The sequence below is a fragment of the Vipera ursinii genome (assembly GCF_947247035.1).
Source record: "Vipera ursinii genome assembly, chromosome: 2".
In the NCBI taxonomy this organism is placed as follows: domain Eukaryota; kingdom Metazoa; phylum Chordata; class Lepidosauria; order Squamata; family Viperidae; genus Vipera; species Vipera ursinii.
The window spans coordinates 40508209-40526589 of record NC_139513.1 but is presented as its reverse complement, the minus strand read 5'-3'; the positions used below and the strand labels follow the sequence as shown (position 1 = coordinate 40526589).

The 18381-nt window shown below is 37.3% G+C and overlaps 1 protein-coding gene across 3 annotated transcripts in view; it reads left to right on the top strand.

Moving 5' to 3' along the window:
- Positions 1 to 18381, top strand: part of SHQ1 (SHQ1, H/ACA ribonucleoprotein assembly factor) — a 105953-nt gene that overhangs the window by 37284 nt on the left and 50288 nt on the right. For 2 of the 3 annotated variants that reach the window (XM_083354302.1, XM_083354303.1), the window contains exons 8-12: positions 1123 to 1182; positions 2553 to 2707; positions 4844 to 4897; positions 5085 to 5208; positions 8563 to 8683. In XM_083354302.1, coding sequence (XP_083210428.1) covers positions 1123 to 1182; positions 2553 to 2707; positions 4844 to 4897; positions 5085 to 5208; positions 8563 to 8683 — 514 coding nt within the window. The remainder of the gene's footprint in view (positions 1 to 1122; positions 1183 to 2552; positions 2708 to 4843; positions 4898 to 5084; positions 5209 to 8562; positions 8684 to 18381) is intronic. The other variant, XM_083354304.1, reaches the window with a different exon arrangement.

Sequence of the window (18381 nt, the reverse complement as noted above, 5' to 3'; positions counted from 1 at the left end):
TTCCTGACAGTTAGAACAATTAATCAGTGAAACAATTTGCCTCCAAAAGTTGTGAATGCTCTAGCACTGGAAGTTTTTAAGAAGAGATTTGTCTGAAATGGTATAGGGTTTCCTGCCTGAGCTGACAGTTGGACTGGAAGACCTCCAAGGTCCCTTCCAACGCTGTTATTCTATTCTACACTATGAAACTTTTACTATTTTCCTTGAATCCCCCTTTCCCCTCATTTTCCCCATTATCACAAAAAAAGCCCCACTAATTGTTCTCACCAATTCAAAATAGTTTTCTAGATTTGAAGTAGATCCAGCAATAGATTCACTCCAAAGGGTGTTACTAGCTGGATTTAGTTATGTTTGATCAAAGTAGAGGCACCTTCAAATTGCAAAGGGGTGGGGGGTAGGAGACGAGCAGCTCAGGACTAAACATTTTCATCAATGTCACCAGTGTAAAATGACAGTGGATCAGAACAAATACAGAAAGCAGTTGTATCTAATAGATTTGGGTAAAATCTACTATTCCATTCCTGCTCTGGACCCCATCTGCCCAGTTGTGGGGGACTGATAAGACAGTTTTCTGGAGTTCCAAGGCTATTCGGCTCATACAACCCTTTTTCATCCAGAACATCGTGTTTGAACAAATAACTGCTGGTTCAGAGGATTGATAATCCAGGAAACCAATGGACCACTCCTGCAACAGCAGGGTCCAGAAGAGAAATGTTGCATTGAAGTGTGCATCCTTAATATCTATGCTTGAGTTTAACAAAGTGAGAATACACCATTTCAGAAATTCAACTCATGACATTTTCAAAAAGTTTGAGCCCTCATTTCCTTTGAATATCCTCCTGAGGAGACCGAAGACATTAAAGATCATTTTACATATTTATGAACCTATAGTGAAAAATAAGTTTCCAAGTTAAAGCTGCCTTTTGTTATATGTTCCACTTATAGAGCAGAATTGTGGCGAGGGGCTTTTTGTTATGTTTAAGTTCCTGACAGATCTATTTCTTCTCCTAGCTTATGGCCTACTAGCTGAAAATTAATTGTAGTGAATGGCAGTGTTAAGGAGTGACGTAATCTACCTTTTTGCAAGTTTTTTAAAATTATCCAACTTTATTAATCACAAAGGGAAGAATAACAAAAGCACAAATATCATTTTCAATACCATATGTTTCAAACACTATCAAGGTAGGTGCTCTAAATTAATAATATTTACAAACACAGTATGGGATAAATATTTTTTCAGGAAAAGCAAAAAAGATTGTTTTCTATAATTATGTAAAACAACTCAAGGAACTTTAAGCAAATTGCTTGAAAAAACTGTTTTTGTTTTTGTTTTGCAGAAAGAGTTGAACAATTGAAATTGGAATTTATTTATTTATTAATGGGACTTATATCCCGCCCTATCTCCCGAAGGACTCAGGGCGGCTAACAACAATAACATATAATAAGTACAGGAATTCCTTTTAGATTCTGCCAGAAATCTTACATTGAGAATTCTTTTAAAAAGTACAAGTGAACATAATTTAAGAGCAAGCCATTGTCATTTTTGTTCATCATTAGTATTAAAAAATCTAAAACATGCAGGGATAATTGCAGTTGTATATGTTAATTTGCCTATTCAGAAGTTTAAAATCTCTGGACTGCCTAATTTAGTGCTTTGAGCAAAGTTGGCAGTTTGGTTTTTGGATCCTCTGAAGCAGTGCTAGAGAGAAGTTCCCTGAGGATGGGGCTTCAGCATGAGTTTGAAAGCTCGGAATACAAAACCACTAGTCCCAGTGACTGACCCAGATTGGATCCTGCAAACTACCTGCAGATTATAAATGGGCAGATTCCTAATGGATTTTCATATGCTATTGCTACATCTGGTCCAGAATTATCTTTTAAATGAAAACCATGTTTCCTATGAAAAACATTGGGTAATTACATTTTTTTTAAGTTTCTGGACTTGTGCTATGTTGTCATTTGTTTAACAATTGTTTGAATAAATTTCACTTGCCTAGCTTTGCACAACACATTAAGTCATAAACTATAACGTGCCAACTACAAGAACAGGCTTCAGGCATCATTCCAAGCTAAGCCCAAACAAATCACAAATTGTAATAACAATAGTGTGTTATATGACCTTAGCCAGTATGAGGTAGTTATTGCAGATGCTTAGCTATCCCACATTGTAAACATTTATGGCATAAAAACACTAGACTGCTTTTAAATTGAATTATTTATCTTTTTTAAGGAATTTTGTTTTCTTTTTAAAATGTATTTTTTAAAAAAATATCAGTTTTTTATGATAGTTCTGAAAGACCCTTCCCTTTTTTAAGCTGCTTTGGGTTCCTTTGGGAGGAGAAGTGAATAAATGTATTAACTATTATTTCTGAATGAGAAAGAATAATTGGGCAGCTGCTGAGAAAGTTAAGCATTTTATCCTGATCTTTAGATAAGAATATAGAATTTAGAGAACATGTTCATCAATGCCATCTTTGTGAATTGAAAGTATGGATAATATATTTTAGAGTAGCTATGTGTACTGTTCCTTAAAGTAACAATCCTATTTTCAGTTTCCTTTACAGAAGATGAGAAAGAGCAGCTAAGAAAATTCACTAATAGGACATTCCTGCTTGATAAAAGAACCAGCCAACAAGTCTATCTGAGCTTAATTGATATACTTTTAGCATATTGCTATGAGGTCTGTGCCACTGAAGGAGAAAATAATGTGAGTTAGTCTTTTTTCTCTTCACAGTATGGCATTTTAGTTAAGTGGCTCCATCATGAAAACTAGAGAGAGCTACTCTGTAATTTGGGAGGCTTAGTTCTTAAACTAGACTTTGTTCTTTGCTGAAGCACAGAACTTCAGGGTATTATCACAAGGTAGCTTGCTGTGCAAAGTAATGGAAATGAATAGGAGATTTAATCTTGGTCTGACGGGTATGCTGAACTAAGTTCAGCAGAAGAGAAAATGGAGGGGGGATGTGGAGAGAAAATTGTGCTGGAATGTGTGTTTGAAAAACCTAGACATGTTTTAGGAACAGCAGTTGATTGCATTCATATAAATAAACTGGGACTTTCATCTTGAATGGAACAAGCAGGCCAGGCCAAGAATACTACAGGTAGTCCTCAACTTACGATCACAATTGACAGTTGTTAAGTAAGTTGATTTACTTTGCTTGTTGGAAGCAGGCCAAGAAGGTTACAAATGGTGTTCACATGACTCCGGGACAGTGCAGCTGTCATAAATACATGGCAGTTGCCAATGCCCTAATTTCGATCACGTGACCATGGGGATGCTGCAATAAGTTTGAAAAATAGTCATAATTCACTTTTTCCAGTGCCGTTGTAACTTCAAACAGACATTAAAAGAATGGTTGTAAGTTGAGGACTACCTGTATTAGATCCATTCAGTATGGAGTTCCAAGTTCAGAGTATGTACAAGATAAGTAAAAATGAAAGGAGATTAGAAATGAGAATTAGGAATGTGTAGCAACATTGCCTCAAGGGAATGATACCATAAATGTATTACAGTTTTAGTGGTATAAGAATATTTTCCTCCCTACTTTTAGTTCAATAAGCAGAACAAAGCACAAGAGAACCAGTTTGGTCTAACCCATGGGTAGGCAACCTCGGCTCTTTTATGACTCATGGACTTCAACTCCCAGAATTCCTGAGTCAGCTATGCTATGGGAGTTGAAGTCCATGAGTCATAAAAGAGCTGAGGTTGCCTACCCCTGGTCTAACCTGATGTTAAAGCACAGGTTGGAAGCCAGGAGACTGAGTTGTAGTCCCTCTTGGGCACAAAGCAAGATGGTAACCTTGGGCTGGGCACTCTGTCTCTGATGTAGGAAACAAGCAGTAGCAAACCACTTCCAAAACAACTTGCCAAGTAAACTGCAGGAACTTGTCCAGGAAGATGCCAGGAGATTAAAAACTTAGCGTCCCCCGCCCACAAAGCATAACTGTATTCCATTTTATGTTATAATGCAAAGGTAGACATGGAGCATATAAGCCAGATATCCCATTTCCAAACCCTACAAACTCATTCTCCCTATGTGTGGAGTAGTTTTTTCAACTTCTAAGGTAAGGTGCTCAAGATTTCCCTTAGTATCTATTAAAGAAATAGATCCTTGAGGAAGGATCTATTTCTTCCCCATCAGGTTGATTTTTTCCCCCTCTATTTGGAGAAAAATGGTTTAGAGTACTCATTTTTACCTTTGATCACCTCCCCCAAATGTTCAACTCTACCAACTTTCCAGTTCCCAGACACAAAAAATAAAATGTAATCATGGGCTTCCAAAATTTCTTTATCCCAGAGTTAGAGTATCCACTTTTCTACCATAGATATATAAATGCTTACTCCAGCTCATGGTGGTTTCCATAGCTTCTACTATTTACTCTACAGTCTTAATAATGCTAAAAACATCTTTAATTCTATGACATTTTATTCAATAATCAAATAAAATGAATGTTTTAGGATAAATATGGAAGATAAGAAAAGGATTGGTGTTGAACTTTTAACATTTTTAAAAATTCTTCTGAAAGGATACGCAATCACATTGCTAAAGTAACTTAGGAATGTCTGACATTCCTCTATTTTCTAATTATTTATTTAAAAAAACTTGTCCTGTAAAGTTCTCTTCAAACATTTTGGCCTGAGCCAATTTTCTTTCGTCAGCGGAAAGCTAAAAAGCTCAAAGAATGTAGGAGATGATTCAAAATTATGTTCATTATAGCTCCACTTTATTTTAGCAATAGCCATATTCTCAGGATTGGCATAAATCAACATAATGTTATATTTTCTTAAGCCCTGTTTATAGAATTATGTTATAACTGACTTTTTTATATCCTTCTCTTGAAGGTTGAATCACCATGGAACATACGAAAATTGAGCTCAACTTTATGCTGGTTGGAGGTAAGATAATTATATAAAGTTTCTAAAGAAAATACACTTTAGATATATGTGTAGAAATGTAGAAATTTCTTAAGCATGTTGTTAAATTCTGAAATTTTACGGGTCATTTTTTTAACTTTAATCTTAACCAATACTGAAATAAACATTTTTTAAAAAAATCTCTTATAACCACTTTTTTTAAATGCAGAGTTTTACTAGCATTTCCGAAGTCCTTATATCCTTTGGAAGAAGAGTTCTATGCTATCCACTTTACAGACACTTCAGTTTAGTGATACGAGCCTTGAATGATACTATAATGATACTGAAATTAGGTAAGATAATACATTTTTATTAAATGGTTTGACTTGAAAATTACCTCCATATTTTAGATACTTCAGAGATAGGGCATTTGAAAGAATATTTTTGGACGATATTTGTATTCACATTAGTGAAAAAGATTGGCCTTGGGGAAATTAAATTATATTGCTAAATAAGTGAACCACAAGGGTAGCAGGAGAAACTATTTCTATCAGGTTTATCCAGCATTTAGAATTTTGTGAAGAGTAGACATCTGTCAAATGTGTCTGTGTATATAATACAGGTTGAGATATGAAACCAGTTGCAATTCCCTGTTTATTTGACAAATTCTCTAGAGTTAAACGTGGGCCTGGTAAGAATAGATCTAGATATAGTAGGTATAGTACAGGGGTGTCAAATTGCCGGCCCACGGGCCGGATGCCTCATAGGAAAACCATGCCCACCCCATTGCTGACAATGGCAAAAAAGTCGCGATACGTCGCGACACATCACATGACGTTGTGAGTTGGACACCCCTGGTATAGTAGTTTCACAAAAAGTAACACATGCTAGTTGGGATGTTTTAAGCAAAGAGAAACAGTTATTGCCAATAGTATAGAAGAGAGTTCAAATATTTATATTAATTACTTTGTCTGCAGGTGACCCATACAATTAACTGTTCATCTTCAAGGTGTTGGTGATGACCTATAAAGCCCTAAATGGCGTGGGTCCGGGATATCTGAGGGAACACCTGCTGCCGGCATCAGGTTCCCTTCGTCCTGTGCGCTCCCACAGGGAGGGCCTTCTCAGGGTACCGCCGGCAAAAGACTGCCGGCGGGTAACACCCAGGGGGAGTGCCTTCTCTGTGCGTGCGCCTGCCCTTTGGAACCAGTTACCCGTGGAGCTCAGGACTGCCCCTGATCTTCATTCGTTCCGCCGGGACCTGAAGACCTGGCTCTTTGAGCTTTCCAGCCAGGACTGAGGATTTTAATTTTAACTTATTGTAATTGGGTTTTAATTGGAGCTATAGGTGTTTTATATTTTACTCAAGGATAATTTAATTATTTTAATTGTTATTAACTTTTTGTATTTGTAGTGTTATTTTAATTACCTTGTGAACCGCCCTGAGTCCCATGGGAGAAGGGCGGTATATAAGTTCAATAAATAAATAATAAATAATTATCTGGGTCGACAAGGAATTTCATATAAGACAGTGACGATTCTAGCTGGTTGTCATTCAGCACTGATTGCAGAGCAAAAGTTGTCCTTCCCTTCACTGCAAAGAGGAATAGAGGTATATATCCTTCCCTCTGCTGGATCACTTATCAGAAGTGTTTTTGTTGTTGTTGTTGTTTTTCACCAGTAAAATGTCCTTTTGATAGATCAGACACATAATAAAAGATTTTAAAATAAGTGACATTATCATTTGTATAGAAGGTTGCATGGCTTAGGCCCGGGATATTTGCAGGACCGTCTGCTGCCAGGAACGACTTCCCATCGCCCGGTGCGCTCACTCAGGGAGGGCCTCCTCAGCGTGCCGTCGGCTGGCGACCCCCAGGGGGAGGGCCTTCTCTGTGGGAGCGCCTGCCCTGTGGAATCAGCTTCCCCTTGAGCTCTGGATGGCTCCGGATCTCCGGTCCTTTCGTCGCGACCTGAAAACATTTCTTTTCCATCAGGCTGACCTGGACTGATGATATGGGTTTTTAAAAAAGAAAATGTTTTTAATATTTTATCACTGGGGCTTGTTAGTTTAATCTTTTTTTTAACATTTGTATTATTGTGTTTTATTGTTGTTAGTCGCCCTGAGTCCTTCGGGAGATAGGGCGGCATATAAGTCCCAATAATTAATTAATTAATAAAGAAGAAAGAAAGAAAGAAAGAAAGAAAGAAAGAAAGAAAGAAAGAAAGAAAGAAAGAAAGAAAGAAAGAAAGAAAGAAAGAAAGAAAGAAAGTAAGTCTTGGTGGAGCAGTGGGCTAATGCCTCCTTAAGTAACAGCAGCTGCCTGCAATTAGTGCAGGTTCGCATCCCACCAGGCTCAAGGTTGACTCAGCCTTCCATCCTTCCGAGGTAGGTAAAATGAGGACCCAGATTGTTGGGGGCAATTAATCTGACTTTGTAATAATGCATAGAATGAAGGCTACTGCTAAGCTTGTAAGCCGCCCTGAGTCTTCGGAGAAGGGCGGGACATAAATGGAATTAAAATAAAATAAAATAAAATAAAATAAATAAATAAATAAATAAATTGTATATTAAAGGATAATGTATCATTTTTATGATCAATTTCTCAAAATATGCCACTCAAAGCCTTTTTAAAATACCTGTAATAACCATCCAAGGAACAAAACTTTTGGTTGGATAGATTAGGTATAAAGCCAAACATCCCTGTATCCCCTGGAGTTGCCTAGTCTCTCTACTCATTAAAAATGTTTAGCCGTTTTAAAGTCAACATGAAACTTGTTTAATTTCTTTCCACATTGCCAGATGCTTTCATTTGGATGTCTCAGGTTACCTAGGAAACCATTGTAAGATGAAATGTGATTGGCTCAGTTGGATCTTTGTTCGTGTTATGAATGGAATTGAAATAACTTAGGCTGTTCTTAAGCAAATAGTTAACGGGAGTGAATGTTCAGCTTTTACATTTGGTATATGATTATGTTATGGATTTCAGAAGAGTTGAGGCAAATAATGAAACATTTTTTGACAATATGAGTGAATATGAATTATTCTAGTAATGGGGGCTATCAAATATTATTTAAAATAAAAGTAAGTCACTTGGTATATCATTATTTAGTTCTGTTTTGCCAATATAAACCTGCCCGCCTTTATTTGCTACCTGAAGAAAAAGGCTCCTGACTTAGAACAAAAGAAATTAACAACAAAGCCAGCACAGATTTTTAAGGAAAATTGGGAGATTTGAAACTTGTTTTTCCCTTTCTCAGCAAGACTTTTTTTAAAGAACATTTTATTATTTTAATGTATATAAGTATACATTATTTTTGTCTTAAACACAATGCTAGAGAATAATAGATAATGGACTTTCTATATAAAAATAAAAGAATTTTGACTTGACCTGAACTTTGCAAGTTATGCAGTAATTTATATAGATTTATGTAGATTTATATCAATTTCAAATTAAATCCAGTCTGAACATCTGGCTGACTGTGTGACAAATCACAATATAACACAATTCAATTTTAAGAGATGAGAAGTGATTTTGCATGAAACTTTAAAAAGTTGAAAGCTTTAAAAAAAACTTGGTTCATACTGTCATATCAGACAGGGATGCTGTCAGGTTGAGAGAGAATTACGTTGTGCCTGCAATTGGTCATGAAGTTTATGATTGTTCACTGCCCCAAAAATCTTAACTGTGATTATTTTTCCTTTTTAGGTAAAAGTGCCATTTTGAAGTGTCTGCTAGATATTCACAAGATTTTTCGGGAGAATGATCCTGCATATATTCTCAATGACCTTTACATCACAGATTACTGCATTTGGATTCAAAAAGCTAAGTGAGTTGTAAATCTGTAGTTCTTTTTTATGATTGTGTTTTATTTTGTAGAAAAGTGGTAAAACGTTCTGTTGAAAGTATACTTATTATATATATAAAACAGTGTGAAATTGCACCTGCCAATCCTTCAACTGGAGTTGGCCTTCATACACATTAAGTTCTTCCCAAGAACTTGGAATGTCATAATATATTGCCGTACTATATGGGCACATCCAAGTAGTGCAGATTTTTGTAATTGACAGATGATTATAGTTGGTCACAAAGTCAACCAGTTGTTTAGAGTGGAGTTAGCATTTTTATCTACTTACTGGCTTCTTCCCAAGGACCTGGGGTAGGCAGATGTTGTTGATGATAATGTTAAAGATACTGGCACAGGACATAATTCCAAGTAAAGTTTCCTTTTGCAGTTGACTGATTTTGGTGATTTTGTCAATGCTGATGTGTTCAAGGTGATGCTCCAGTTGGTTTGGGATTGCACCAAGATGCCTATCACTATTTTACTTTGCTATCGTTTGCCAGTCGTTCTATTTCTATTTGGAGATCTATGTTTGTTTTTTTATTTTTTCCAGTTTTTACTTCTATTGTGCTTTACTCAGGTACTGCAGTATCCACTATCCAGACTTTTTTCTTTCTTATCAACAATTGTTAAGTGTTGTGTTTCAGATGCTTGTCTGTTTGAATTCTATGAGCACTTTAGCTTTTTCAATTTCTGTTAGTCTGTTTTGTGTTCCTACCAGTTTTTGCTTGCAGGCAAATGCTATTTCTTGCAGATTTTCCAATATGCCATGGTTGCTACTTTGTCATACTATTGTTTGTATTCATTATTTAAATTGTACATCACTCTGTGGGAGATGGGTAGTTAAGTGTGAAATATAAATTATTATATACACAAAAACATGAAATCACAGCTGCAAGTTCTTTAGCCATTCTTGGCTTTTATTCTACCTTTTTATACATAATTCAAGGGGACAAACATTCCTAATACTCGTGCTTCTAATTTTATACACTGAACCTGGGATGCGGGCTAAACATTACTATACATTTATTCTTTCAATGCCTCTCAGGTTCTGATATTTCTAGAAGGCAAACATAAATATTATTTAATAACAACAACAACAAAAACAACAACAATAATAATTATAATAATAGATTTGGAAGGAATCTTGAAGGTCTTCTAGTACAACCCCATGCTCAGGCAGGAAACCCTATATATATATATATAAATGATAGGGCTCTCTTTTGTAGTTGATTTAAGAAATTGAAGGTACCGGTAATATCCCCGTGTTCATACATTGGCTCAACTATGGTAGAAAATTATGCGGATTAATAGCAAGGTAGTCAAATAATCTGCTATACTAGAATATAACAGTGTTATCCTTTTCCTATTTACAGAAGAAGAACCTGTTTGGCTGAGTTATTAAGGCCCCAGGTTAGAAACCAGGAGACTATCAGTTCTCATCCTTAGGCATAAAAGCTGGCTAGGTGGTCTTGGCCGAGTCACTCTGTCTCAGCCCAATTCATCTCACAGGGTTGTTGTGGGGAAAATAGGAACATGAAAGAGTATTAGATATATTTACTGCCTTCAGTTATTTATAAAAATAATAAAGATGGGATTAAAAATATCATTAAACACACATACACACACCCCAAATTTTTCTGTTTAGTAGATTTGTGGCTCATTACAATGTGTAAATTAGAAAGATGATTTAAATTTTAGTTATTAAACAGATAATGTCCTGCATTTAAAACTATATTGGTTTGTTAAACAATTGAGTACCAATAGACTGCCTATGCAAATAAAGTTATGTCATGAAGCTACTGAGCCTCAGTACATTGAGGGAAAATAAATGACAGACTTTGAGAGATACTCATTATAAAAAAATTACAAACTCTTTTCTTGTGGAGTTTAAATTTTAGGCACAAATTCTACATTTCCTACCCTTCCAAGAATCCAGTCTAATTTCTATCAACATGTTTGCCATTCTTAACATCCTTATTGATGAAGAAGCACAGGAGTATGACGAGGCTGCTAGTATTCCTTAACTACTGCTTTTCTTGTCCTTGGTATCACTACAGTGTAATCAATGTTTGCCTTCGTTGGGAAACATTCTGCTATGCTTTCCTCTTGATTATATGTGGGAGTGTTAGAAACGTGAGCTATTATTAAGATACCGTATTTATTACATGCATTTGAGATATAATTGCATAAAGCACTTTATGCATAAGCACTTTAGCACAGTGGCCAAATTTCCTTTCTCAGCCTTAGTTCGCTAGATATGTAGGGTACTTTAAAAGCTCTTGATATACTATCATCCCTGTGAGGTACGCCAAGACAGGAAACAGGCTGCTCAAGAATGATTGGAAGTTGTCTTTATTGATCTATGTGATAATAGAATCTTAAAAGACTGACTGATTTTCCTTCCCTCCCTGTCTCAAACCCTAGGGAATAGAAGGCAGTTAGTTTGAGTTTCTTTCTAATGCTTTCTCCTTTTGTTGAGTTTTGTAACTGTCTCTGTATAGCAAGTCTAAGGTCATCTTTGTGGCTTTCCAAATATAAGATTCACTTGCACAATAGTAAGTTGCCAACCCTGGGTTATGATCCCAGCTTCTTGGGAGAGCAACATGTCCACAAATTCTGGAGGGCTATTGATACTTGGCATCCATCAAGTATAATGCTCCATCTGATATCTTTAGAATAAAACAAACAGGAAGCTCCCGTGCCACAAATGGAAGTCAGTTTCAAATGCAGTCTTTATTCTCAAGAAAGTGTCAGCATGTGGAAATACCTGGTTTATCTTTTCTGAGGTAAAAAAAAACTAGGCAAGGTTAGTTAGTTCTAGGATGGGACACTAACGGAATTCCAGCATTAAATGCTAGATTAGAATGCTAGATTTAAAAAAATCTCAGAAGTCAGGTAACAAACCATTGAGGTATTTCTGCCAACAATACTACACTGATGTCTCCATGCAGTCACTGGGAATTAAATTCAACATGAGGTGCATCTTTACATTTTTATTTCCAATCATGTTTCCAAACTGCATGCCTAAGCTGCTCCCAAAAATAAAAATAAAAAATAGACTGAAGCCAATTGTTGTTATTGAAAGTGTGCCCAGAAATGCTTGGAAGAGGATAAAAGCAAGTTGAGATAAGGGAGCTACCTGAGAAAGGATAAGAAGGATCAACTTTTTTTCTGATAAATTGATATTTTTGGAAAATGCCATGATATCCTGCAAAATCTTAATATTGATCCACTAGTTCAAACATTTAGGGAACCTATATTAAACTGGTGAAGTTTCTTCTGTTGTCTGGAAGAACCTGCAGAATAAAGGTTTTATATCAGCCCATTAATTCCTGGTTAAGTTAAAATTTAAAGAACTCCAGTATATGAGTGAATGCAGCTATAGTAAACTGAGTATACTATGTACTTTTAGACAATAGAAATTAAAACTACTGTGTTTTTTTAAAAAAAAACAACCCTGTACTTTATTTTAAAAACATATAGAAGACCTCATCATATAAATCAACCAAGGTTTTTTGAAAATCATAAATAGTTCTAAATACTGGCTGAAATGGATTCAGAAAATAATTCAATAAACTTAATTCAGTCAACTACCACATGCTCAAGGAACATCCCTAGGAAGAAGACAGTTATCAGTGGCCTGTGAAGATTTAGATATTTTAGGTCTATTAGTCATTTTGTGGAAGTTCTTCCACTTCTTCAGAGAAGCATGAATCCTTGTAGATAATTTCATTGAGGGCCACATCAGCATTGTGGTTGCCCTCAGGGGGCCGAGTGGGTATGGCCAGGGTGGGTGTGGCCTACTGGGTGGGCGTGGCCAGCTCTACATCGTTCGCATCAAGGGTGCCTATGGGGGCCTGGGCAGGAGTGGGACAGATCTGAGGGTCTCTGGCAGAAGGAGGGTCTCTGGGCCAGGGCCAAGGCAGTGGGGGCCGTTCCCTCACTGTTTCCAGGATGGCTTCGCGGGCCACATGAAACCACTTCGTGGGCCGGATCTGGCCCCCGGGCCTTGTGTTTGACATGTCTGTTGTAGATGAATCCATCTTTCTTGTGAAGGGAATTATCTTTCTAATAAGTGTTCTTTGCAGTCCCTGTTAGTGCCCTCAATTGAAAGAGGATTAAATTGAAAATATCTCACTTCGTTATTGTTATCATCCAGCCCAATAGAATAATCCTGTCACTGCTCTATCAGGGTACGTGTGATCATGGGTTCTCAAATTGTTCAATTAGTTGTAGACTGCCTGTTTTGGTTAAAGTTTTGACTTTCCAGTTTTTCTTCCCTTATCTGTTGCCTTTCAAATGTGGTTGAAAAATTTTTCCTATATATTTTATAACAGACATGTCAAACTCGCGACGTCATGTGACATTGCGAGATGTATCGGGACTATTTTGCCATTGCCGGCAATGGGATGGGCGTGGCTTCTGTTTGACGCGTCCGGCCCGCAGCCTGGCAGTTTGACACCCCTGTTTTAGATCATCATACTGAGGGAGATTACATTAGAGTGTCTAAAAAATGTTATTACATAATGCTTATGCTAAAGTAAATAATTTGTAGGACTTTTATCTCAATTAGCTTACACAAGTAGGTAGTCTTTAACCAAAATGTAATTCTGCCTTAAGTAAATCATGTTTCAACCATTTATATGCATTTTTGAGGGAAAAATCTGAAAAGGTAAATGCCATAGAACCATATTATTGTAGGTATGGTATTTACCAGTCATAGTCTGGATCATTTCAGGTTGGCTATTATATGTCAGGGGTTCCCAACTCCCAATTCCATGGACCAGCACCAGTCAGCAGCCTGCCAGGAACCAGGCCACACAAGCAAGTGATGCCCCATCCCTGCAGGTGCGGCATCCAGGCAACATGCAGTACCACACTCCGCTGGCCCATGGAAAAACTGCCCTCACAGAACTGGCCCCAGGTGCCCAAAACATTGGGGGTTGCTGTTATATGTAATTTATTACAAGGCTAGTGGCTGCCTAATTTTGCCATCCCAAGCATTTGTTGTTTTGATTTCACTTGGCATATGGTAAAGGTAAAGGTTCCCCCGCACATGTGTGCTAGTTGTTTCCAACTCTAGGGGCCAGTGCTCATCTCCGTTTCAAAGCCAAAGAGCCAGCATTTGTCCGAGGACGTCTCTGTGGTCATGTGGCCGGCATGACTAGACACCAAAGGCGCACGGAGCGCTGTCACCTTCCCACCGTAGTGGTCCCTATTTTTCTACTTGCATTTTACGTGCTTTCGAACTGCTAGCTTGGCAGAAGCTGGGACGAGTAACAGGTGCTCACTCTGTTACGCGGCACTCGGGATTCGACCCGCCAAACTGCTGACCTTCTGATCGACAAGCTCAGTGTCCTAACCCACTGAGCCACCACGTCCCTTTGGGAAAAGGTAAAGGTAAAGGTTCCCCCGCACATGCGTGCTAGTCGTTTCCGGCTCTAGGGGCCAGTGCTCATCTCCGTTTCAAAGCCAAAGAGCCAGCGTCTGTCCGAGGATGTCTCCATGGTCATGTGGCCGGCATGACTAGACGCCAAAGGCTCACGGAACACTGTTACCTTCCCACTGTAGTGGTCCCTATTTTTCTACTTGCATTTTTACGTGCTTTCGAACTGCTAGGTTGGCAGGAGCTGGGACAAGTAACAGGCGCTCACTCTGCTACGCTGCACTCGGGATATGGTAGAACTCCCTAAATGCAAAATGCTGAATTCTCCTGTGAGTTCTTCAAAAAAAAAAATCTCCAGCAGTTACTGACCAAAGCAAAAGCATTAACCATCATTTTTCAGTTATACAATATGTAGATTTGTATTTGACTGGGTTAAAAAATGAGCAAATTAAAATATTTTTCCCTGGAAAGAACCGTTTAGTCAGAAAAGCTTAATTGGCCTCTTTTGTTTTTTGTTGTTTTTCCCTCCCAAAGCCTTTTTTCATGTTCCATTCAACAAAGCATTTGGCAATATGCAGTACCATAAAGAATATACCCTATGCAGTACCATAAATAATATACCCTATTCCTGAGCCAGTCATTCTGGGAGTTGAAGTCCACGAGTCATAAAAGAGCCAAGGTTGCCTACCCCTGCCCTATGCCCAATAAGTTTCTAATACTTATTGTCTTATATACTCCCTTATACTGTATACTCTCCACTAAATGTTCCACTGCAATTACTTGAGCAGTTGCATATTCTTGGGGGGAAAAAAATCTTTGAAACATGAAACATGAAAGGAGTTGGTAATAATGTTCTTTCCAGGTTTGCAATGGTTACGCAGGAAACGTAGGTCATCCAAGGATCTCTGCAGGTGTTGTCAGCATCTTATGTTGAAAAGCCAGGTGCACCCAGGTGGAAAATTGCATTTTTAACCCCTGAGCTCATATAGCATGTTGCCACTCCATTTGAATCCTTTTGCTAAATGAGCCTATAATACTCCTGGCTGCCAATTTTTTATATTGTTTTGTTTTTGTTGTGGGGTTTTTTTTGAAAAAAATCAAGCTAAGTCCTGAGGGCTTTTTATATGGTGGGGGTTACACTCAAGAAAGTGCTGTAAGATTTGGCATTGCTAAGTAAAAAATTCAGTTGCCTTTATTGGAGAATGATTTTTTGGTTTGGTTTGGTGTTTTTTTCTTTCTCCTTGCTTATGTTACATTGCTGAGCCGCTGTGCATCATTCTTGGGAAATCATGGAAGAAAATAATTTGAACTGAAAAAGTTGAAGCTAGTTTTCCAGTGGTTTTAAGTCGAGGCAGTAGTAGTAGTAGTAATGTTGAAAGGGACCTTTGAGGTCATCTAGTCCACACACACACACACACACACACACACACACACGCTCAGGCAGGAAACCCTATACCAGTGTTTCCCAACCTTGTCTGCTTTAAGATGGGTGGACTTCAACTCCCAGAATTCCCCAGCCATTCCCCTGCTGGCTGGGGAATTCTGGGAGCTGAAGTCCACCCACCTTAAAGAAGACAAGTTTAGGAAACACTGCCCTATACCATTTCAGACAAATGGCTGTCCAATCTCTTCTTAAAAACTTCCAGTGTTGGAGTATTCACAGCTTCTGGAGGCAGGTTTTCCACTGATTAATTGTTCTAATTGTTGGAAAATTTCTCCTTAGTAAAGACATCCGAATCATTAATGAAATCACTGAAGAATTTAAAAGCATGATTAATACATATTTAAAATAATTTTATTATTTTGATTACAACAGCAAAAGCAAATGAAAATGAAACTCGGTGAGAGAATAAAAAAGAATAAAAAGTGCAAGAAAAGAAAATAGAGAAAGTAAGACACAGAAAAATATATAAAAAAGTGGTTTTAAGTTCTATAATAAAAATATGCCAGGTTCCCCCCCCCACTCCTTTCCTTCCTCTCCTGTAGATTTTCAGATTACTGGACTCTGATCCATGGAGCTTATTACTTAAGCTAGCTTTTGTTGTCTGGAGATAATCCCTGTCTTCCTGTGGGTTGGCTGACGGGGTTTGTAAGTAAACTGTGGGAAGAATTGGCCACTTCCTAACTTACTAGCTGCATTGGAATCTGTCACAGAATCTGTCATTTTTCATGCAGCTGGTCACAAAAATATTGTAGGCATGACATCTGGTATTCATAAATCAGGAACCAATCTTGCAGTTATATCCATTTACTATATTTTGTTTCTATGCATGAGTAACTTGTATGTATGGCTGTTTCTGAACAGATGCAAACATCTTTATACCAGTTCCATTTTATAAAGGAGCCGAAAGAAATGGCTAGATTTTATTTTTCTTTTGCTACATTTACATTTTTGTCTAGAAATTGTTCCTAAGAAAGCATTCATGCCACCTCTTTTAATAAAATCTCATTGCAGGGGTTAAAATTAGGTAAATGCACTTTGGAGATTTTTAAATTCATTGCAACAGGAGGAAGCACTTGGTCAATCTTAGAAGCTGAACAGGTTCAAAGGTAGAGCTTCATATCTGGATGGCAGTCATGTAGATGGGAGGAATTCTAGGGTATAGCTGAATTTATTTCTTTTTTTTTTTTTAAATTTTTTATTAAATTTATTATTTAAAAACATTGGACACAGTACCAGCGAGCTGACAAACCTTTTTGTCTACAATGTTTAAATATATATATATACATGTATATATGTACATCAAAAATACACTTAAATACACTTAGATTACAAATCGGTGAAATACCACAATATTTAAAACAGTGAGCTAGTCTGTAAAACCTAATAGAGACCTTTCTTTTTATCCATCCAAAGATACAATTTGTTCCAAATTCTATAATAGTCTGATTGATCTTTATTCTTTAATTCCAAAGTTAATTTGTCCATTTCAGCGCAATCCCAAATTTTCCTAATAACCTCTTTTTGTCCTGGGATCTCATTCTTTTTCCATTTTTGCGCAAATGATATTCTAGCTGCTGTGATAATATGGATCGTTAAGTATAGCACATCTTTAGGATATTTCTCTTTCGTGATTCCCAACAAGAAAAGTTCTGGACTAAACTCCAGATCTTGTTTCAATATTTCTTTCAGCCAAATCCAAATCATTCTCCAAAATTTTTGTGTTTTACTGCAAGACCACCACGTGTGGAAGTATGTGCCTATCTCTTCAGAACACTTCCAACATTTGGGAGATGCTGTTGTGTACATTTTTGCTAAGCGGGCTGGGGGAAGATGCCATCGGTAAAACATTTTAAATAAATTTTCTTTATACGATGAGGCCAGTGTTATCCTTTTATTCCTATCCCAAATTGTTTGCCAAGTATCTAGGTCGATGTTATGTCCTAAATTGTTAGCCCAGATCAACATGGGGTCTTTCACTTGCTCTTCAAACAGCTTATATCCCAAAAGTAATTTATAAAAATTCCTTATTTGTTTAGAGTCCGGTCCCAATAATATTTTGTCCAATGCTGTTTCAGAGGTATATATCCCCCATTCATTTTTATCCTTCCTAAATCTCGATTGGATTTGTAAGTAGGCCCACCAATCGAGTTTTATACCTTGTAATTCTAGTTCATTCCTAAGTTTCAATTCCCCCTCCTCATTCAGAATATCCTTGTATGAGATTATGTTACCCAAATCAAACAGATTTGGGTAAACTATCGCTTCAAGGGTGGATAGCCAGACCGGTATTTTGGTGTAATTGTGAGATCTAATTTTTTTCCAAGTATTGAGTAGCGCTTGCCTGATCCGGTGTCTTTGAAAATGCGAGAAAAGACCTTGTTTCTCCGTCCATAGGAAAGCATGCCAGCCATATTGCAAATCGTGACCCTCTAAAGTTAATAGTCTTCTATTTCTCAAGATTACCCATTCTCTAATCCAGCTCAGGGCCGCGGCGTGGTAATATAATTCCCAGTCTGGCAATCCAAAACCCCCATTTTCCTTCGTGTCTTGTAAATATTTCAATTTAATTCTTGGTTTTTTCCCCTGCCAAATAAAATTTAGTGATAATTTATCCAAATTTCGAAAAAATTTAGAGTCGAGTTGAATTGGGATATTCTGAAACAGAAACAGGATTTTAGGCAGAATATTCATCTTAATGACAGCGATTCTTCCCAATAATGAGAGTTTTAGGTTTCCCCATCTTTCCAGGTCACCTTTTATTTGATTCACTACACTATCATAATTATCCTTTTTGAGTGAAGTGCATCTAGCCGTAATGTTAATCCCTAAATATTTTATTTTCTTGACTAT